This window comes from Jaculus jaculus, chromosome 1 (genome assembly GCF_020740685.1).
Source record: "Jaculus jaculus isolate mJacJac1 chromosome 1, mJacJac1.mat.Y.cur, whole genome shotgun sequence".
In the NCBI taxonomy this organism is placed as follows: domain Eukaryota; kingdom Metazoa; phylum Chordata; class Mammalia; order Rodentia; family Dipodidae; genus Jaculus; species Jaculus jaculus.
Genome location: NC_059102.1, coordinates 128,666,574 through 128,689,056, shown reverse-complemented (window position 1 = coordinate 128,689,056; position 22,483 = coordinate 128,666,574). Strand labels below are relative to the sequence as shown.

Below are 22,483 nucleotides of genomic sequence, written 5' to 3'. Positions count from 1 at the left end.
TTTGAACTCACGATGATCCTCCTACCTCTGCCTCCCAAATGCTGGGACTAAAGGCATGCAGGTTTTTCGAGGTAGGGTCTTGCTCTGAAGTCTCAGGGTGGCCTCAAATTCAGTGATCTTCCTACCACTGACTCTGGAGTGCTGGGATTAAAGATGTGCACCACGCCCAGCTCCCCGTTTTTGCTCTAATGTTTGTTTGAGAATATGAATACACCAGGGCTTCTTGCTACTATAAACTTCAGACTCATGCACTAATCTGTGCATCTGGCTTTACATGGGTACTGGGGAATTGAACCTAGCCCCAGAAGTCTCCCTTTTACAAGCAAGCACCTTTAACACTGAGCCATTTTTTCCAGCTCTGAGGTCCTCTTCTTCAATTTAAGTCAGATCATGTTGCTGCCCCGCTCAAAATTTCCAGTGCTGGGCTGGAGAGATGGCTTAGCAGTTAAGGTGCTTGCCTGCAAAGCCTAAGGGACCAGGTTCGATTCCCCAGGGCCCACGTGAAGCCAGCAGCACAAGGTGGTGCATGTGTTTGGAGTTCATTTGCAGCAGCTAGAGGCCCTGGCATGCACATTCTCTATCTGCCTCTCTCTTTCAAATAATAAAATATATTTTTTAAAAACTTAAAATTTTTTTCCAGTGCTGTCCTATCTAACACTGAATGTTTTGCCTTTACCTAAGAAACTCAAAGGCACTGATTTTTCTCCTCAGTATACTGTCATGCTTGATGTAGTGTAATACGATTTGTTTGCTTTGAGGCAGGATTCTAGGCTGGACCTTGATCCTCCTGCCTCAAGCTCCTGTTCATTGTGCTTATAGGAGTGATCCACCATGCCAGACTTTATAGATGATTTTTAAATTCTGCCTGAGGGCTGGAGGGATGGCTTGAGGCATTTGCCTGCAAAACCAAAGGACCCAGGTTCAATTTCCCAGGACCCACGTTAGCCAGATGCATAAGGGGGTACACACCCCTGGAGTTCGTTTGCAGTGGCTGGAGGCCCTGAAGTGCCCATTCTCTCTCCATCCCTCCCTCTTTCTGCCAAATAAATAAAAATAAACCATTTAAAAATTCTGTTTGACTGGGATGGAAATCCAAGACCATAGATTTTTTTCCCCCCACTGAGGCATTTCATATGCATGCTTTACATCCCTAGAGAAAGGATTTCCCTCCTTGCTTCCTCACAGTCCATGATACCAGCTGAGGTTGTCAGTACAATGAAACCAAACTAGCGAAGTAGGAGCAGATTATGCTGCCATTTTTCCAGGTCCTTGAGCTGCACATCAAATGTAGGGCTGATCACTCCACACTTGTTTAACCTGCTTGTGAGGGTCACAATTTTCCCAGCTCTGTAATCATTAATGGCTTCAAATGACTTTGAAACACAGCTTAATGAGGACCTGGCGTTTGCCTTTTGTTACAGCATTGTTGATGCTCTTGAGAGCATCCACCAGGACATTCACACACATCATGATGGTGGCATGGAAAGATGTCGGAAAGTGCTTTTATTTCATTCATCAGTTTCCTACTGAGGTTATTTCCTTGTAAATGACCATTTCTGGTTTTAAGTTTCCTTTGACATTGATGTCCTGGGGATAGTTTCTGCTATCTTGTGGCTGACAGAATCATAAAAATTTCTTTTTTAAAAAATTATTTATTTAGCTGGGTGTGGTGATGCATACCTTTAATCCCAGCATTTGGAAGGCAGAGGTAGGAGGATTGCCATGAATTCGAGGCCACCCTGAGAATATATAGTGAACTCCAGGTCAGCCTGGGCTACAGTAAGACCCTACTTTGAAAAGTCAACAACAACAAAAGTATTTATTTGCAAGGAGAGATAGAATGAATGAGAATGAATGGTCCACTAGGGCCTCTAGCTACTACAAATTGACACCAGTTTGCGCATCTGGTTTTATGTGGGTGCTGGGGAATCAAACTCTGGTTGTTAGGTGTTGCAAGCAAGTGCCTTAACCACCTAGACATATCACCAACCCCATAAAGATCTCTTTCTTTTTTTGGTTTTTGGAGATAGGGTCTCACTCTAGCCCAGCTGACCTGGAATTTACTATGGAGTCTCAGGGTGGCCTCGAACTCATGGTGATCCTCCTACCTTTGCCACATTTCAATTACTTTTACTAAAAAGAGTGCTATCAGGTGAAAATAGTTTTCATACAATTCAGAGAATTCCTCAGGAATCTAATCAGCATCCTAGGTGTCCTGGGCTGGGCCTTCACTCCCGCCTTGGCCATGAGATCATGGGAATTTGGCTTCTGTTTCCTAAAGCATACTTCCCTCAGGTCAGAGTCATCTCCTAGCACCCACAGTGGTACCACACCAAATAAAAAAGGCCCTAGGAATCCTGTCAGCCCCATGGATATACTTTAAAAGTCCTTAATGCCTTCTGATCCTCTTGCCTCTACTTCCTTTGCTGGGATACAGATGAGCCGTTTTTAGCTGTGCTGGGGATCAAACCCAAGGCTTCCTTCATCCTAGACAGGTACTTTTCTTTTTTTAATTTCAAGATACTTCAGTTTCAGAATGGGTCATAGCACTACACTCTGTGCCCATTCTACCATTGTACAGGCTACACGCTACAAAAGCTTGCTCAGCAGCTAGGGTTATGTTTGAAAAGTGTGGTGGCACCCACCTTTAATCCCAGCACTCAGGAGGCTGACAGGAGGGTTGCTGTGAGTTCGAGGCCAGCCTGAGAATACACAGTGAATTCCAGGTCACCCTGGGCTACAGGGAGACTCTACTTTGAAAACAAAGCAAAAAAATCCATAAGGCAGGTGTGGTGGTACATGCCTTTAGTCTGAGCACTTAGGAGGATGAGATAGGAGAATCACCAGTGAGTAAGAAGTCATCTTGGGGCTCTAGAGTAAATTCCAGGTCAGCCTGAGCTACAGTAAGACCCTGCCTTGAAAAAACAAGGGCCGAGTAGATGGCTCAGCAATTAAAGGCACTTGTTTGCAAAGTCGGTGCACACATCCAGAATTCATTGGCAGTGGTGAGGCCCTGGCATTTCCATTCTCTCTCTCTCTCAAACAAACAAAAAAATATATTTTTGAGATAGGGACTCATTCTAGCTTAGGCTGCCCTGGAATTTACTCTGGATTCTCAGGATGGCCTTGAACTCATGGCAATCTTCCCTACCTCTTTTTGAGTGCTGGGATTAAAGGCATGCACCATCATGCCCCGCTATAAAAATATTTTTAATAGATTTTGTGTTTCATTACAGAGCAAGAGGATGGCCATGCCAGAGCTTCTAACCACTGCAAATGAACTCCAGACGCATGTGTCACCTTGTGCATCTGGCTTACATGGGTACTGGGGAAGTGAACCTGGGTCCTTAGGCTCTGCATGCAAGCGCCTTAACTGCTAAGCCATCTCTCCAACCTGGTGAACATTTAATCTCAGCACTCCGAGGCTGAGGTGGGAGGATCACTGTAAGTTCGAGGCCAACCTGGGACTAGAGTGAGACCCTATCGAAAAAAATAAAAAAGACAAAAGAAAAACAAGAGTCATTTCTGCGCTGGCCATGATGGCGCACGCCTTTAATCCCAGCACTCGGGAGGCAGAGGCAGAAGGATCGCTGTGAGTTCGAGGCCACCCTGAGACTACATAGTAAATCCCAGGCCAGCCTGGGCTAGAGTGAGACCCTACCTATGTACCAGGCAAATGCCACCTATTCTGACTCAGTGTAACCTGGTCAAGGCTCCCGGTCTGCAGGCTGTCAGCGATCAGCTCTGGAGGCTACGGCCTCCTCCGAGGCAGAAGCCGGGAATTGGCACAGTCAGGGCGCACAGCGCTCCAAGTCCACGCGCCTACGGCCTTCACTTCCCACCCAAGAAAACACATGCCCGACCAAAATGGACGCGCTTGAAAGCTAGGGAAGCCACTACACTCGGTCTCGAAGGATCTTACACCCGCCTAGGAACGCTTCCAAGTAGTTCCGCCCACCAGGAACTTCCGGTTCCGGCGCGTGCCGGAAGTGGGCGGGTGCGGCGGCTGCGCGCGGAGGAGGGGGAGGAGGTGCCCGACGGCCGCTTCCCGCCCCCGAGCCGGAGCCGGTGCGGAGCGGAGCGGAGCCGGCTGAGCGGGCGCCGAGCTCCCGCCATGGCCCGCAACACATTGTCGTCGCGCTTCCGCCGGGTGGACATCGACGAGTTTGACGAGAACAAATTCGTGGACGAGCAGGAGGAGGCGGCGGCGGCTGCGGGAGAGCCAGGCCCGGATCCTAGCGAGGTGGACGGACTTCTGCGGCAATATCCTTCCCCGGAGCGGCGGCCGGGCCCTCGTTCTTGCTTGGCTTCCCCACATTCTCATCCACGGTCCTTTGCCCTCCCTACCGTTTTTCCAACTCCATCCCATTCAGCTCCCCTCGGGCCGCGTTCCCTCGTCCCTAGTCTGCGGCGCTTTCCTCCCCGGAGATGTGGCCCTTGGACCTTGGTGGGCGGGCTCGGTGCACCTCCAGCCGGGAGGCCTCTCACTCCTCCGCGCCGCCCCCCTCCGCATCCCCGGGGCTCCCATCACTCTTGCAGAAAATCGGGCCAGTCACCGGGGCTGGTCGGCGGGAGGGGCGGAGTAGTTAAGCACCTAGGGTCGCTGAGGGCACAGCCCTCTATTAGGTCTGTCTTCCTGGCCGTTTGGGGCCCAGTTACTACACAGCGTGGGTGGACGGCTGCGGGGAAGAAAAGACCAGGGTTGGGGGTGGTTAAGGCTGCAGCCTTAAGCCTGTCCTGAGGTGTGAGATTGTGTGCCTCCTACTCCAGAGTTGCTTTAAATGCCACCTTTTAAACCTACTCTCTCTCCTCTGAGCACGTGAGGTTTTGCGTGGACCTTTGGTGGTCTCATCCACATTCAACAAGTGAGTTGTGGCTCCCCCAGTAACCGCTTTGTTCAGGAAGCACTCGAAAGAGCTAGTATTTTAGAGCTAAGAAAAACTTCAGGGCCAAGTGTGAAAGCTCAGACCCAAGACTGGAAATGACTGCCCTTGTGGGCCACAGAAAACAACCATGTAGAAGAATAAAAATAGAGGCGATTGTCACAGCTGGCTTAGTCTCTTAACAGTGTGAGCACAGGAAACTGACTTATTCTCACAGGAAGAATTTTCTTTATTCAAATGGTGTTACAGGAAGCATGTACCCCTCCCCCGCACTTGCCAGAGCAGGGTTGGAGGCTCTTGCTGTATATAAATCAGGTTCTGGGTGTTTTAATCAGTTGACTCAGCTTGGGAAGTCAGGCCCACTGCTTTTGGGAGGAGTTCTGCAGTGCTCCTGCACTGTGTCTTTAAAACAAAATCCCTTCAGACTCTGTTGGAACCGGAATTTGTTTTCAGAGGTGGAGATTCAAACTTGTATTTCCTGTCCCATCCAGGTCACTCACTCACCTTACTGGTGAAATGGGGCCGTGAGAAGGGACCCCTGGAGGGGATTATTGTTTTTCTAGGCTGGTGCAGGGCTTGGCTCATGGGTTCCAGGGTCAGGCTTTGGTTAGACTCCCAATTCCACAGACCAGAAGACCAAGGCCTGGTCATGGTCAGCTGCTTGTCTTGCTCTTGTTGCTTTTGTGACTTGTTGAAGGTCATGTCTCCACAAGGCCTTGGGTGGTCATAGTTTCTTGAGGCGACATAGAGGCTTTGGCCTAGCACATGCAGGCGGTGGTGGTTTCTACACTAATGGCAATGTAAGAAGCCTTGTTACCATGGAGGAAGTACCTCTTGGGATTGGGGAAAGAGTTAGTTAGCAGATGCAACCTGAAATCCTGACAGATGCCCTGGTATGGAGGAAGATGGAACTAATATGTGATTACCATGTGCCATGTGTTGGACTTTTTGCATTTATACTACAGAACCCCTTTACGAGGCTGAGAGAGGAACAGGGAAAGATGTTGGGGAGGTTGAGAGGAGACAGTTTTAGGGCTATACTGGGAATTGTGTCATGGTGGAAGGGCACAGGAAGTAGAAAGATCTTGAGCTGTGCAGCCACATAAATAGGCTCTAGCTAATCTGCTCTAACCTTGCATAGGTCATAAACTCAACCTTCACATTCTCTTCTTAATGGAAGGTGGCCATATTGGTCTCAACACTTGCACAGGAACAGCCGAGCACACAGTAGGTGTTCCAGACAAGCAGCTTGAGTTTGAGGTCTAACAACAGATGGTAGAGAAAGCTTGAGTTTGAAGGCCAGCCTAACTTTCTAACCTTAGCCAGGTCATTTCCCGTACTAGAGCCTTGGTTTTACTGTCTCTAAAGTGGAGATAAAGGTTCTTGTTGCAGAAAGGTTTTGGAATGAAATGACATGTTAAAGGACTGGCTCAGGATCTGAGACCTTGTTGCAGCTTCCCCCTGCCCCCCCCATTTCTAAAGTATTGCTGTAGCTCCTTTTTTTCCCCCTACAATTAAGCAACTTCTGGTTCTTGGAGTGGAAAATCTCTCTAGAGCATTGTTTTCACTGATTCTATACTTTCAATCACCTGGGAAATCTGGCAATGCTTGCAGATATTTTGATTGTCAAAAATTGGGAGTGTTACTGGAAACAAGCGATTAGAGGACCAGGAAGTATGCACATAAAGACTCATCTGGGCTAAAATAGTTTTAGTGATGTGGTTGAGAATAGTGTAGTGGGATCTCAAGTCATCATAGCCTATTTGCTGAAAGAGCTGAAAGCCAGCCAGGTATGGAGGCCAGCTTCATAAATACTGTATACAAGGATGCCTTCCGTACTTAGTTTTCTTCCTAGCAGCTGGTGGTCCTTACCAGTGGCTACAGAGCTTGCTTGATAGATGGGTGCTTTGCGGATCTAACTAAAACAATGACTCTTTTTGCCCTCATAAACTAGTTATGTCATCCTTCCCCTCCCCATCCATCTTCTGAATGATTGTGTTTGCTCATTATCCTAGGTTGTACTAGCCTACTTGTGCTGTTAGGCCTTTGGGACCCTGCCTATTCCTTTGGGATACCAAATTTAGAGGCAGAAGTTATCATTGGCTGATATCAGGACCACCCTTCATTGGTTGGGGAAAAGCAATTCCAAAGATGCAAATAAGGGAGGTGGGCTGTCTCTTCACTGTGCAAGGTGGGTCAGAGCCAATCACATGGCTGGGGTTGAGTGGCTTGCCTGGCAGCATAGATGTTCTCCCTCAAGATGGCATCCATGCCAGGAAATTCAGGTTTGCACCAGAGGCTGACTGTTCACACACAGGTATTGTTGTCGTGAACAGGAGTAAGGACCTGATTGGGTAGAGCCATTTCTTGTTCTATTTTTGAAACGTTTTGGCTGAAGCCAGTGTTTAACATGAGGAAATGAAAGTTGGCTGATGTAATTCAGTTTAAAATAGGTGTCACTTTGGGGACCTAACCTAGATTGTAATTTTCTTTTGTGAGCTGGTTGTTCAGAACTCAGCAGAGTGTGGTGGTAAGATTGTAATGTTTGTGAGGGTGTGCAAAAGGTTTTTGAAGTTAAGACCTCATTGACCTGAGATATTTTAACATATCTTGATTTCTTTAGTAGTTTGATAACAGGCCCTGGGTGAAGAGTTAAGCCTATTTGTCTTCATCCTTGCCTTTCAGATTGAGAGGATGGGGATGACTTAAGGTGGCATGCATGGGTGCCTTGTGGAGCCAGTAAGGTAGTAGGTGCAGTGCTCAGCACAGAACAGGTGCCAGCAAGGTTAGCCAGATTGTACCACAAGTTCCCCATTAAAGGAGAGTGGCTTTGAGAAGGAAAAGCTTCAGAGAGAGATGGAAGGAAGGGCATGCAGGTTGGCAGAGATACTCTATCCCCCCACCCCTCAGGAAAGCTCCAGGCTACAAATAGGTTATGTTTGCCTGGAAGAGGTTGGCATGCTTTGGTGGGTGGTAAGGGTAAGATCCCTTTGACTCTGCTCTTGAGCTATTTATGCAGTGAGTTCATTAATGAGTATACACATGCTTGAGTCTAGCCATCCTTAACTGGCTGTGGCCTTGATGCACAGGGGACATGCTTCGGGCATTCCATGCGGCCTTGAGGAACTCTCCAATCAACACCAAGAATCAAGCTGTAAAGGTAAAGCTGCAGCTCTTCCTGGGTGCTGTCAGGCCAGGGCCATGGTTATCTCCCCAGCTGTTGGGACTGCTTCACTCCTGCCTCTGAGAGTGAGCTGGCACTGAAGCCTGGTATTTCCTAGATGTTGGGGCTCCTCTGATATCAAAGTTGTGTGTGGGAGGCCGGGGATGGGACCTGGGGCCTCATGTATATTCCACATCCTCACTACCAATAAGCTAAGCTAGCCCCCAAAGCTGTCCATAGAAGCTTCCCAAAGAACTTTGTTTTTCGAGGTAAGGTCTCACTGTAGCTGAGGCTGACCTGGAATTCACTATGTAGTCTCAGGGTGGCCTTGAACTCTCCTACCTCTGCCTCCTGAGTGCTGGGATTAAAGGTGTGTGCCACCACACCCAGCTTCAAAGAACGAACTTTATTTTTTTCTTTTTCTTTTTTTTAAAATATTTATTCATTGGAGAGAGAATATGACTGGGTATTTCAGGACCTCCAGCCACTACAAACAAATACACCACCTAGTGCGTCTGGCTTTACATGGATACTGGGGAATTGAACCTGGTTCCTTAGGCTTTGCAGGCAAATGCCTTAACTGCTGAGCCATCTCTCCAGCCCCCCCCCAAAGAAATTCTTTTACCCATGGTATGGTGGGTAGGTAGTCTGGCCAGCCCTTACTGATTATATTGGAGCTGATCACTGGTTATACTTTCATTGGCTATTGAGTAGTCTTACCAAGATAAAGATTTTAGGTGCCTTTTGGATTCCTGACCTTTTAACACCTAGGTAAAAAGATAAAGGAAAGCTGGGCATGGTGGTGGCCACCCTGAGACTACATAGTGGATTCCAGGTCAGCCTGGGCTAGAGAGAAACCCTACCTTGAAAAATAAAAACAACAACAAAAAGATAAAGGAAGGCTTACTCCATCACTGAATCTGATAGTCTACAAAGAAGGGGGTCTCCCTAAAGCTAAGATTCTGGCTTTTTGTGACAGAGGCTGCATTTTGGCAGAGGTAGAGCACATTGGCTTCTTAGACTAGCTGTGGACACAGCAAGAGCTGCAGCCAAATAAACTCACCTCTGCCTCTGTGGTTCTGTGACTGAAGGATTGCCCTTGGTGCGATGGGTAGCAGGGCAGCCTTGGAATCTGGGGAGTCTAAGGACTTGCTGGTTTCATCAAAAGTAGTGACACTTATGGGGTGTGGTGGTGCATGCCTTTGACCCCAGCACTAGGGAAGCAGAGGTGGGAAGATCACTGAATTTTGAGGCCAGCCCGGGACTACAGAGTGAATGCCAGGTCAGTCTGGGCTAGAGTGAGACCTTACCTCAAAAAAATAAAAGTAAATTAATAAATGGGCTGGAGAGGATGTTCAGTGGTTAAAGGTGCTTGCTTGCAAAGCTTGATGACCCAGGTTCAATTCCCCCAGTATCTTCATAAAGCCAGATGCACAAAGTGGAACATGCATCTGGAGTGAGTTTGTAGCAGCAGGAGGTCCTGGTGCGCCCATTCCCTCTTTCATTATCTGCTTGCAAGTAAATAAAAATCTTAAAAAAAAAAGTAGTGACACTTTGAAATTGGGTGTGGTAACAAATGCCTGCAATCTCAGCATTCAGGTGGTGGTGGCAGGAGAATCAGAAAGTTCAAGGTGTTTCTCAGCTACATAGTTAATTTGGGGCCAGCCTACGCTACTTATGACCCTAAAATAAGTGGAATAATTTACGCACATAAGTAAGGGATATAATGAAACTTAAAGCAATAAAAGTGTTTTACCCTCTTTATTTAACCATCCTAGAGGGATGAAAAATTGATAGTGTTTCTGGTGTGTTTGATTCACTTGGTTTGGTGTGCCTGTGCGTATGCTGGGAACATGGTGCCGGGACTGCAGCTCTTAGCCCTCCTCCTCTTTATTTCTCTAGGAGCGAGCCCAGGGTGTGGTGCTGAAAGTGCTCACAAACTTTAAGAGCAGTGAGATTGAACAGGCTGTGCAGTCACTGGACAGAAACGGCATCGACTTGTTAATGAAGTACATTTACAAAGGGTTTGAGAAACCCACAGAAAATAGCAGTGCAATGTTACTTCAGTGGCATGAAAAGGTATGTGACCACACTGACCTGCAGCCACCCATGACACCTCAGGGTTCAGACCAGCAGGCCAGATTTTAAAAACAAACAGGATAGTCTGATAGGTTTTTAATAATGCTGGAAGCTGGGCGTGGTGGCACACACCTTTAATCCTAGCACTTGGGAGGCAGAGGTAGGAGGATCGCCCTGAGCTTGAGGCCACCCTGAGAACACAGAGTGAAATTCAGGTCAGCCTGGGCCAGCTTGAGGCCCTACCTAAGTAAAACCAAAAAAAAAAAAGAATGCCGGGCATGGTGCACATTTTATTTTTAATCCCAGCACTTGGGACGGCAGAGGTAGGAGGATCAGTGAGAGTTTGAGGCTGCCCTGAGACTACATAGTGAATTCCAGGTCAGCCTGACATAGTGTGAGACCTTACCTTGGAAAACAGAAAACAAAGAAACAAAGGCATACCTAAGCCTGGACATCTTTCCGCTTAGAATGGGAAGGATCTCTGACTGGTAGTCATGATTGATACTGAGCTGAGGATTTAGGCTTGGCACAACATGGGCGCAGGTGGTGTGGTGAGGCAAGGGGTTTGGTTAGGGCTTCATGATGCTTTTTTTGCACCGAGGAAGAGAACTGCTAGAGTAGAGTAGAGAAGGTTGGAGCGATTGTAGGAATACAGTCTCACCATGCCAAAAGGAACAGTGCATAGAAACTGTGACAGTCAGTTATTGTGACCTAAAGCAGAAAAGGCTATGTCTGCCTTTTATAAGAAGGGTATGGGAAAGCCAGGCGTGGTGGAGCATGCCTTTAATTCCAGCACTCGGGAGGCAGAGGTAGGAGGATTGCCATGAGTTTGAGGCCACCCTGAGACTCCATAGTGAATTCCAGGTCAGCCTGGGCTAGAGTGAGACCTTACCTTGAAACCCCCCCCCAAAAAAAGGGGGTATGGGAGCAAGGACCAGCTTTGTGTCCATAGAGCAGCCTGTAACTAGCACACCACTCTTCCCAAAGGCTCTGCATTGGGGGTCCTCACACATGTCAGGCAAGTGCTCCACCACTAAACTACATTCCCAGACAGTGACTTTTTTTTTTCCTTTATGGTTAGTTGATTTGTTTTTTAGTACTGAGGATTGACTCCAGGGCCTTGTGCGTGCCAGGCAAGGGCTGTACCACTGGGCCGCCTCTAGCCTAGTGTTGAGTGTTAAAGAGTGCTTCTCTTATTAGTAGGCCAGTCTCCAAAGCAGCCTAGTGCTGGGCTATGGCCTTTGTCCCTGCTGCTGGTGAGTATGCTGAACCTTTTCAGACTTCCCTTTTCTGGGATGCAGAAGTTGCTGGTGGCTATGGCAGTCATGAAGCGAGCAACCTTCCATGGTATGTCATCAGTCTCTCATTCTCCTGAGGTGACTTGATGCCAGCATGCAGCTCTTTGTATGGGGCTGCTGTGCATTTCTGTGCCTACACCAGTGTTGGTGGGCTGGAAGCAATGAGCTTGCTTTGAGGAAATGTGGGCTTTGCCACAAGTGGTCCCCAAGCCAGCTCTACTATCAAGAATTGACAGTTTTGGAGACTGTGGCCCTAGCACGGGTCTGTATTCCTTAAACATGGTCTTTCTCAGAAGATCTGTGACATGGTGGGATTTAGGTCTGGGAGTGTATGATCTCTAGGACTCATGACATGTTTCCTTTTCCTGTCCTCACAGGCCTTAGCTGTGGGAGGACTAGGCTCCATTATAAGAGTTCTTACAGCAAGAAAGACTGTTTAAAAAAAAAAAAAAAAGACTCATGTTACCTTGAGAAGAATTTTGGATATCCAGGCTGACGAAGAAGGGACTGACAATGGACTATCTTCCTAGGAACTCCCAACTAATTATTTCAGGACACATATCTGCTGAAATGTATTTTATTTACAAGGTGGAGGGAGAATTGTCTTGTTTCCTAAACCCTTTGCAGGATCTGAGTCTCTGTCTTTGTCTACAAAGTAATGTAGAACTGATACTTGACTGTCCACAGAGTGACTGGCAAGTGTCCGTCAGGTGTATCTGTGTGCACTGGCTGTTTAGAATGGGGAGGGACTTTTTGGGCAGATGCAGATCCAAGGGCTGTGGTGGAAGGTAGAGCTTGGTTTTTGAAGTGGGAAAAACACCCGAGAGTTTGTACAGACAGCCTGTCTTTCCAGAGAAGACAGGCTCTCTTGGGCTCATTGTAAAGTGCCTGCTGCATCAATAAAGCTCTTGGCTTCTTAGTATATTCATTGCAGTGTGTTTCCTATTTGTAAAAATTGGTAAAGAATGGGATGGTACTGAATGAGAGTCTGGTAGTTTGCAAAAGCTGACGTGGAATGGTTACACATGTCCCGGGGCATGAGCATGGCAGTCCACAGGCCCTCTTGCCACCACAGCAGTGTGCAGGCCTTGGCTACAGTACTGTGGGCTGCTGTGGAAAGGCATTTTGCTGAGTACTGTTTGTTTCTTAATCCTTTAATTTGTATGTAATTTTTGAGCTTATTTAATTTAATAAAGTGCCAAATATTTGATTGATCAAGGCTTCAAACATCATCCATTTGTGTGATTACAGTTGGAATCTTTTGAGCATGGGCCTCAGCTGTCCCTGGTCACTATCTCCTGGTGCAGAGTCTGCTGTGTTGCAGGAGTCACTTTATTATGCCTTGACAAAATGTCTTTAAAGAACTAAAAACCAGTACATGTAGTCAAATCAACAGACATGAAAGCAAAGCTTCTCTATAACATTAATATTGAACAGATGCTCCTAACACTAACATTGAGTCCCTTCAGAGCTGAGATGCTTTTCTTTCCTTCTCGGCACATGTAATTGCAGCTTGTATTCTGGTAGACATAGACTCCCTTTCATATTCCTGAGGCTCTTTGGGTTCTGCAGGCCTTGGATTATAGACTGGGATGAAAGTGTGCTAAATTCCACCTTCTCTCACTCCTCTGCAGAATCACCATGATACTTGAGAGGTGAGACCAGGCTTCATTAAATTGTGTTTATTCACTCCGACCCAATCTGGGGATGCTCTGTAGACAAACATTTGTAACCCTTGAACTATTTCAAGACATTATACACTAGATTAGAAAGTAAAATAATTTATCAAGACCCACCATAGTTGCATCTAGATTGAAAAGCTTTAATCAGAAAGAGTATTGCACCACAAATAAATTTTCTACAGTAGTTTTTAAATAATACAGTCCCTATTTACAACATCGGGAGTGAGATCAAGATCCAGTGTTCATATAAAGGGCTATATATATAATGTCTCTTAATCACAGAAAATTTTATACAAGTGAAAGTGCATTAAGTCACTTGCAATATCTATTCCACTCTTTCCTCTCAATGCTGAAGGAAACTCAACATGCAGCAAAGCCCAACCAGAGGAATTCCTCCCTAAATGAGTACAATGAGTAGGTTAATGGGCCCCAAAGCCACACCTCACATCCCACGTGTGTGTGTGTGTGTGTGTGTGTGGTGTGTGTGTGGTGGTGGTGGTGTGTGTGTGGAGGCAGCTCAAGGGCTGGAGGAGCTTCTGCAGGGAGGGGTGCAGCTGTCTCGGTGAGCCATGGACTACTCAGTCCTCTGGGGTTTTTACCTGGGACAGGAGGAAATCTTACACTGTGGAGAAGATACCTTTTCCTCATCAAAGTCACAGAAAACGGATTCTGGTTTCATGTTCCCACTAAATGAGAAGTGGCATTCTAAAGGGAACATGTGCAAGGAAGAGGCACATGAGGAGGTAGGTGACAAGAATAGTTCATTAGGAGGCAGAGCCTGAGCTGCAACCCAGTGATGCCATCCTGGATTAGGATGTCATGGAGATTTAGAAAGTAAACTGCAAATATTTGTACTTCTGAGAGACATGTATGTACACACATATATATTTATCTTAAGTACAATTGAGAAACAGTACATATATAATTGGTAATGAATTTAGAAGCATGTTATTAATTCAGTCTTTTATTTACCAGTGAAACTTCCGTTAAACTATAAATCAATAAACAGTTTTCCTTTAAACTAGATGTGGCTTATCCAGAAAAAGTGTAAAAATGAACACAAGTTTTTAAATTCACTACAACCAGAGGCATGTGGCATGTGTGCTATCAAGTATGGCAGCCAGCTTGGGGCTGTCTGGATGCCACGTAATGGATATAGTGTCTAACCGAGGGCAGGTGAGGGGGAGAGAGCAGCTCCATACCAGGCAGACTACCTCCAGTGTTATGGTCAAGGCTGGGGAAGAATGAGCAGATGCTGCTTTTGTTGAATTCAGCAGGTTGTAGAAAAAGTGATTAGCATTTGCTCCATGGTAGTGTGATAAGAGCAAAGCAAGTGAAACTCCACCACTGCTTCAAGAGCAGGTGCCACAGGAGGCTGGCAAAATTATAGGGATAGGAATCCCAGTGTTAGAAATATTTTCCTCTTGATGCTCTGACTTTTGTCTAAGAACACCAATTAAATGGATTTTATAATACAGGAAACATTTATAATAGTGAAGAACTTTAGTTATAAAAAATAGTTTAAAATGGTTTACCAGCAACCCATCCAAGACAAGTACATTCATTAAAAAGGCAATTGAGTGTATTTGGTTATATATTTAAGATCTTTTTGTCTGTTTGCTAGTTTTCTTAAGTAAAATGGAGATGATGTCAGAAAGCTGCATATTCCTCACTAATCCACACTGGACCTAGGAACGTTAGAGAGGTACACATCTCAGGATCTAGGTGATTTTAGAAACTAGGTGAAATGAACATCTTGAGAGGAAGGACTAGTCTCTTCTAACTTATCTGAACCCAAACGCAATGATGGAAGAGGACTATGAGAGACCATACTTGAGTTGGCTGTGCTCACCTCCAGGATCATGGCACCCCCACACGATGAGTTGTTGCCTGACATGCCAATCCCTTTAGTCTTAAGTGCTCACATTAAAAATTAGAGGATTCAGGTGCAGCTGGGCAGAGCTGGGATATTAGCAGCACTGTGAAAATCTGGTTAGTGCCAGGACTCTCCTGTTTGGTGACCAGAATGACAGGATTGGTCCCCTCCTGAGGCTCATGTCTGCCAGTAGGGAGGTGGGCCTTAAGTCTTGTAAACAATGTTTTGATGCTTGTACAAAATACTGCAGTTACAGTGATTAAAAACCCATCCAGTCTGGTGTGTCAGTGTTCTTTCCACAGAAAGTATCACCTCATGGGGCTCCATCCTTGAGTGGTTGCTTCTAGGACCATGGTATTCGAGGATTGGAGATGGATGGCCGGATGCTGCCCTTGGGTGCTGGTTTGGATCCAAACCATGACATCTGTGTTTGAAACAGAAAAGTCTAAACTGAGAGCAGGCTAGGTACAAAAACAGCCTCTCTCAACCCCTGAGCCACATAGACCCTGCCTTCCAGGGGCTTCTAGTAAGTAACCAACCAGTTTGGAGGGTAAGTAGGGAAAGGAAATGAGAAAGAGATTTAGTCTAGAACAACACAGTGGAACTCCTATTATAGCATTTTTGTATGTGCTTTGGACTTTTTCTTTTTGAGGTAGGGTCTCAGTCTAGCCCGGGCTGACCTGGAACTCAATATACAGTCTCAGGCTGGCCTCAAGCTCCCAGCGATCCCTACCTCTACTGCCCAAGTACTGGGATTAAAGGCATGTGCCACCATGCTTGGCTACTTTGGAAATTTAAAATTTGGGGGGTGGGGTGGAGTAATAGTTTAGTGGTTAAAGTGCTTGTTTGCAAAGCCCAAGGACTCAGGTTTGATTCCCTAGTACCTACACAAGCCAGATGCACAAGGTGGTGCAGGCTTCTGGATTTCATCTGCAGCTGGAGGCCCTGGTGTGCCCATTCTATCTGCCTCTTTTCTTTCATTTAAAGAGAGAGCTATGGCAAATGAATGCTCCAGCTTTATTTGGGTGGCTGGGGAATTGAGCCCTTGGCTGGCAGGCTTTACAAGGAAGAGCTTCTAATCACTGAGCTATCTCCTCAGCCCTGAAAATTTTGTTTCTCTAGTGCTGGGCCTTACATGTGTTAGGTAAGTGCTCAACCGTTGAGCCACTCCTTTCTCCAGCCCAGAAATAAACATTTGTAAGTTTAGGTGCCAGGCCAGATCTGGCTGTTGATGAAGGTGGTATCAATGAAAATGCTGTTAAGAATATAAAGTCTGTTGGTTAAGTACAGCACAATGGGCAGAAGGAATGTCCTTAGAACTGTAATCGAGTTTATTGTCTGTAGCAGCTAAGTTGGTGACATAGCTGTGTTGGTCTCTGTGCCTATCCTGCATGACTGACTGCCCTGTCTGGTGGCTGAATCAGCAGGCCAGGAACCTTACCTTGTATTCCAGAGTTTCTCTTAGCATGTTCTCTTCCTCTTCTGAAAAGTTTAGCAACACTGACACAGCTTTTATAAGATGAAAAGCCTGAAACAAATAAGCTCTGCTGCAATGGACCTTGGTGGGGAAGTGAGCAGGAAGTTGGGAAGCTACATGGCAGCATTTCCTGTTTGCCTTGGTTCACAAAGACTAAGACAACTTATGCCTTCTAATCTAGTTTTTACTTTGGGGACTGGCAGGGCCAAGAGGATATCCTCAGCAGCTTCTCTGCTCTTCAATAGGATGTAGCAGTGTTGGGTAGACTGTTCCCACACTCTGGCCTCATCAACCAAGCTAGGTTTTAGAAAGGGGACCCACAACTCCCCAGGAACCAGTTCCTGGAATGTTCGTGTCCATGTGTTCACATGGGATGAATGAAGGGGAGTAAGAAGGCAGTAGGCCTGACGGCAGCCCATACAGGACTAGCTCCACAGAACTGGGTTCAATACCCAGGGCAGCTCACAAGCCCTTTACCTCAGATTCTCTGCAGGACATGAATTTTAAAACAACATGTTTAAGGTATTCGAAGTTGATCTCGCGGGCATCAGTCAGGTCAGCATTATTGGTGACAGAAGGGGCTATGTTTGGCATCTCGGGGCCTGGCTTCTCCCGGACTTCAAAAAGCTCACTGTCAGGTCTGATTTTCTGAAAATCAATGGGAAAGATAACACAATGAACCCCTCAAGGTAGGTATAAAATCACAGGATTTCATGGCCCAGCTGTCAGTTGTTCTCAAAAGGGCCCCAACTGAAAGGGTGTACCAGAACCTAAGGAAGACTTAGCTCCTCCAGGTGAGGTTGGTGACTGAGAGGACAGTGCCTGGCCAGGATGCCAAGTCTCCAGGACAGTGAGTGTGGACAGCAGTGTGGCCCTCATCCTAAGTCAGGCCAAGCACTTGTCACACACACTGTACCAATACTACTGCATGACTTTCAGAGTGAGTGAGCTCTGCTTTCAGGTAAGAATGCAGGCAGGTACAGAGATAGCAGGCCCCACAAGCCCACACCTGACTGCTCCAAGAGCCCCTGCAATAAACTAGGGGAACACCACCAGCAGCCAGAGACCCAGGGAGGACCAGAGAGCAAGGAAAGACATGAGAGTGGGGTGAACTGGGATTGTTCCTAAAGGACACAGGGCAGGTACTCACCAGCTCCTTTTGCAGAGTCTTCTTGAGTTCCACCATCCTCTGCTGCATCTGTTTTAGGATCTGAGGTAAAGCCCACCCCCAAAGCCAGTCATTAGAGGCACATTTCATCTTCAGAGCCATCCCACAGGTCTCCTCAACACCTGTTAGAGGGCTCTGAGAGGCCCTCCCAAGAGGTTTGAGCTCATCATGGGCTTCTCTCCCTCCTACAGCTGCTCTCCACATAACCTTGCTTTCCCTGGCCCCACAGAGGCTATATTAGCATGTTCTCTCTTATAGGACATGAATGCCCCAGGCATTCTGGCAACTCTGGGCTAGGTCCTTGTGCCTGCTTGCAGTGGTCATCATTGCGACAGTGCTGCTGGGAATGGCTGCATAATATATTCTGTCCTAAATTCCATTTATTTGATATGATTCCCAAGTAGCACACACTCAACATTGGTTTCAGACATCATAAAAATCTACAATGTTACTCTGGGCAGTGTACAACCCACCAACAGTGGGTTTCATATTAAAAAAATTTAGTGAGTTTAACATTATAAACAAATGTAATTTATTACATTCCATTATACACTAGAAATACTGATCTCTTTCCTCAATTAAAAAAAATTTAAGGGCTGGAGAGATGGCTTAGTGGTTAAGCGTTTGCCTGTGAAGCCTAAGGACCCCGGTTCAAGGCTCGGTTCCCCAGGTCCCATGTTAGCCAGATGCACAAGGGGCGCACGCATCTGGAGTTCGTTTGCAGAGGCTGGAAGCCCTGGCGCGCCCATTCTCTCTCTCCCTCTATCTGTCTTTCTCTCTGTGTCTGTCGCTCTCAAATAAATAAATAAAAATTAAAAAAAAATTAAAAAAAATTTTATTTTTATTTATTATTTGACAGAAAAAGAAAGGGTGCGCCAGGGTCTCCAGCCACTGCAAATGAACTCCAGACGTGTGCACACCCTGTGCATCTGGCTAACGTGGTCCTGGGGAATCAAACCTGGGTCCTTTGGCTTTGTAGGCCTTAATCACTAAGCCATCCCTCCAGCCCCCCATTTATTTATTTATTTATTGGTTTTTTTGCTGTAGCACAAGCTGACGTGGAATTCACTCTAGTCTCAGGATAGCCTTGAACTCATGGCAATCCTCCTACCTCTGCCTCCCAAGTGCTAGGATTAAGGTGTGTGCCACCACACCTGGCTATTTACCAATTTTTTAAAAAATAATTTTAATTTAAAATATTTTTATTATTAAATTAAAAATATTGTTAATTTATTTGAGAGAGAGAGGGAGAGAGAATGGGCACACCAGGGCTTCTAGCCACTGCAAATGAACCCTAGACACATGGCTACCATGTGTATCTAGCATATGTGGGTTCTGGAGAATTGAACCTGGGTTCTTAGGTTTGGCAGGCAAGCACCTTAACTGCTAAGCCATTATTCCAGTCCTCTTTCCCCAATTAAAAAGTTTATCAGTGACCAGGGAGATGGCTCAGCAGTTAAAATGTGCTTACTGCCGGGCGTGGTGGCACATGCCTTTAATCCTAGCACTTGGGAAGCAGAGGTAGGTGGATCGTTGTGAGTTCAAGGCCACCCTGAGACTACATAGTGAATTCCAGGTCAGCTTTGACTAGAGCGAGACATTATCTCAAAAAAAAAAAAAAAAAAAAGAAAAAGAAAAAGATGCTTACTAAGCCGGGCTTGGTGGTGCACACCTTTAATTCCAGCACTTGGGAGGCAGAGGAAGAAGGATTGCCATGAATTCGAGGCTACCCCGAGACTACATAGTGAATTCCAGATCAGCCTTGACTAGAGTGAAACTCTACCTCAGGGAAAAAAAAAAAAAAGTGCTTACTTGCAAAAGCATGCTAGCCTGTGTTCAATTCTGTAGTACTCATGAAGAGCTAGATGCACAAAGTGGTACATGTGTCTGGAGTTTCTTCACAGTAGCAGAAGGCCCTGGTGCACCCATACATGCTTTTGCTCTCTCAAGTAAATAAATGAAAATATTTTAAAAAATTAAAAAAGTTTATAATCAAAGTTTATACTATTAGTAGCAACACTGGGAGGTTGGGATAGGAGGATCACTGGGAGTCTGAGGCCAGCCTGGGCTATAGAGTGTGCTAGTGTGAGACTCTGCCTCAAATAAACACACACAAAAATTATAATCACAACATAGCAGTTTATTTATTTATTTATTACATGCTGGGAATTTCATGCAAGGACAGTTTTAAATGCCTGCAAAGTCTCACAACTGCCAGGTGTGGTAGTGCATGCCTTTAACCCCAGCAGTAGGGAGGCAAAGGTAGGAGGATCACTGTGAGTTTGAGGTCAGCCTGAGACTACATAGTGAATTTCATATTAGTCTGGGCTACAGTGAGACCCTACCTCAAAAAAGAAAAAAAAAAGGCAGAAAACAAAGTCTCACAAGTGTAACATCAAAAGGAGGTTTCATGTGAATATTTTTTCTCAAGGTAGGGTCTCAGTGCAGCCCAGGCTGACTTAGAATTCACTCAGCAGTCTTAGGGTGGCCTTGAACTCACAAGGATCCTCCTACTACTCTGGGATTAAAGGCATGTGTCACCATGCCCAGCTTCATGTGAATTTCTAATCCATGTCCTTCAAGGAGTTAAGAATTTTTTTTTAATGTTTTATTTATTTGAGAGAGGAATGAAGAGGAAGATGAGAATGGGCGTCTCAAGGCTTCCAGCCACTGCAAATGAACTCCAGATGCATCTGCCACTTTGTACATCTGGCTTACGTGGGTACTGGGGAATCAAACCTGGGTCCTTAGGCTTCACAGGCAAGTGCCTTAACTGCTAAACCACCTTTCCAGTCCTAGATTTTTTTTTACCCCGGAAGTAGGATTAGTGCTGGGATTAAAAGTGTGTGCCACCATGCCTGGCTTTTCAGTCCTAGAACTTGTTTTTTAAAAGTTTATTTATTTATTTGCAAGCAGATAGAAGAGAGACAGACATGAATATCCAGTCACTGCAAACAAAGTCCAGATACATGCACCATTTGTGCATCTGGCTTTATCTGGGTACAGCGCCTTGCAACGTAGCTAATGCTGGCCTTGAACTCATACCAATCCTCTTGTCCCAGACTCTCAGTACTGAGATTACAGGTGTATACTACCCTGCCCAGTTAGGTTTCTAGTTATTAACAGTGCTGACTAAGGTTTGCTTTCCCAGCTGAGGGGCCCAGTGGTGTTTTTCTAAGGAATGAGACTCCTGTTAACCACTAGTAACATACCCAAGTGTATGAAACACCACATTAGCCAGGCATTGTGGTGCATGCTTTTAATCCCAGCACTCAGGAGACAGGTAGGAACATAGCTGTGACTGGGACAGCCTGGTACTACAGTGGTTTCAGGTCAGCCAGGGCTAGAGTAAGGCCCTACCTTGAAAAGGAAAAAAAAGAAAAGAAAAAAAAAAAAGAAATTTGGGTACTAAACTCTATCTCTAGTCCAGTGTTAAGGTTTTATACTGTATACTAAACTAACTCTTTAAGAAACCACCATTTATTGAATTTTGGTAGGCTATCAAAGAAAAATATCATAATTACTTTTAAAAAGAAAGCATTCCATTTCCAGTTATAAATCTGAGACCCTACCTTGAAAACAAAAATTACACTGTGTTGTTTCAACTTTGACTCTCTAGATTAACCATGAAACTGAACATACCTCTAAAAGCATGTGGAATTTTATCTTATCATACTTGGTTTTATGCTCATTTACTAACTCATCTAATAATGGTTGATTAAGTCCCTAATATACACAAAATACTGCTGGGCTGAAGAGATGGCTTAATGGTTAAGGTGCTTGCATGCGAAGCCTAAGGACTCATGTTAGACTTTTCAGGTCCAACATAAGCCAGACGCACAAGGTGACACAAGCACAAGGTCGCACATGTGCATATGGAGTTCAACTGTAGTAGTTAGAGGCTCTGGCATGCCAATTCTCTCTCACACAAACACAGTTTTTGTCTGTTTGTTTGTTTTTGGTTTCCAAGGCAGGGTCTCACTAGCTCAAGCTGACCTAGAATTCACTATGTAGTCTCAGGGTGGTCTTGAACTCTTGGCAATCCTCCTACCTCTGCCTCCCAAGTGCTGGGATTAGAGGTGTGTACCACCATGCCCAGCTTCACACTCTTGCTTTAAAAAAAGGGGCTGGAGAGATGGTTTAGGGCTAAGGTGTCTGCCTGCGAACCCAAAGGACCCAGGTTCGATTCCCCAGGACCCATGTAAGCCAGTTGCACAAGATGGTGCATGCATCTGGAATTCATTTGTAGTGGCTGAAGGCCCTGGTACACCCTATCTCCCTCCCTTTATCTGCCTCTTTTTCTGTCTCTCTCTCAAATAAGTAAAATAAATAAAATATTTTAAAAAATGATACAGTCAGCAGGCTGGGGGAAAATGATAAAGACAACATTTCAGGGGCTGGAGAGATGATTCAGTGGTAAAGCCACTTGTCTACAAAGCTTAGGGACCCTGGTTTGATTCCCCAGAACCCATGTAAGCCAGATGCACAAGGTGTCATATGCACCTGAAGTTATTTGCAGTGGCTAGAGGCCCTGGTGTGCCTATTTCTCTCTATCTGCCTCTTTCTTGCAAATAAATAAATACACACACACATACATACATACATACAATATTCAGAGCCAGATGTGTTGGCTCACACCCATTATCCCAGCCTGGCAGGTTAAGGCAAGAGGTTTATTACACGTTTGAGGCCAATTTGGGCTATACAGTGAGTTTAAGGCCAGCCTGGGCTACAGAGACCCTGTTTCAAAGAACCTCAAAACAGGGCTGGAGAGATGACTTAGCAGTTAAGGTGTTTGCTTGTGAGGCCTAATAACCCAGGCTTGATTCCCCAGTACCCACGTAAGCCAGATGCCAA

At 45.8% G+C, this 22,483-nt stretch overlaps 2 protein-coding genes across 9 annotated transcripts in view; one reads left to right on the top strand and one right to left on the bottom strand.

Moving 5' to 3' along the window:
* Nucleotides 1-4,036: 4,036 nt before the first annotated feature.
* On the top strand, nt 4,037-12,347 carry Arpc5l (actin related protein 2/3 complex subunit 5 like). Its single transcript, XM_004662801.2, has 4 exons — nt 4,037-4,263; nt 7,971-8,043; nt 9,949-10,125; nt 11,801-12,347. The coding sequence occupies exons 1-4, from the start codon at nt 4,115-4,117 to the stop codon at nt 11,861-11,863; spliced, it is 462 nt and encodes a 153-aa protein (XP_004662858.1). The 5' UTR covers nt 4,037-4,114; the 3' UTR covers nt 11,864-12,347.
* An 877-nt stretch (nt 12,348-13,224) lies between these two features.
* Golga1 (golgin A1) overlaps nt 13,225-22,483 on the bottom strand; it is an 86,702-nt gene continuing 77,443 nt past the window's right edge. For all 8 annotated transcript variants that reach the window (XM_004662800.2, XM_012949718.2, XM_045131220.1 and 5 more), the window contains 4 exons: nt 17,609-17,668; nt 16,936-17,106; nt 16,423-16,509; nt 13,225-15,405 (listed from right to left, as the gene is read on the bottom strand). In XM_004662800.2, the coding sequence (XP_004662857.2) occupies nt 15,325-15,405; nt 16,423-16,509; nt 16,936-17,106; nt 17,609-17,668 (399 nt within the window). In that variant the 3' untranslated portion in view covers nt 13,225-15,324. The remainder of the gene's footprint in view (nt 15,406-16,422; nt 16,510-16,935; nt 17,107-17,608; nt 17,669-22,483) is intronic.

What these genes read in the sequence shown, in the direction of transcription:
- Arpc5l (XM_004662801.2), top strand. Translation starts at nt 4,115, where the DNA reads ATGGCCCGCAACACATTGTCGTCGCGCTTCCGCCGGGTGGACATCGAC. An exon ending in GTGGACGGACTTCTGCGGCA is followed by an intron (nt 4,264 to 7,970) that starts ATATCCTTCCCC and finishes GCCTTGATGCAC; the next exon opens with AGGGGACATGCTTCGGGCAT. An exon ending in CCAAGAATCAAGCTGTAAAG is followed by an intron (nt 8,044 to 9,948) that starts GTAAAGCTGCAG and finishes TTATTTCTCTAG; the next exon opens with GAGCGAGCCCAGGGTGTGGT.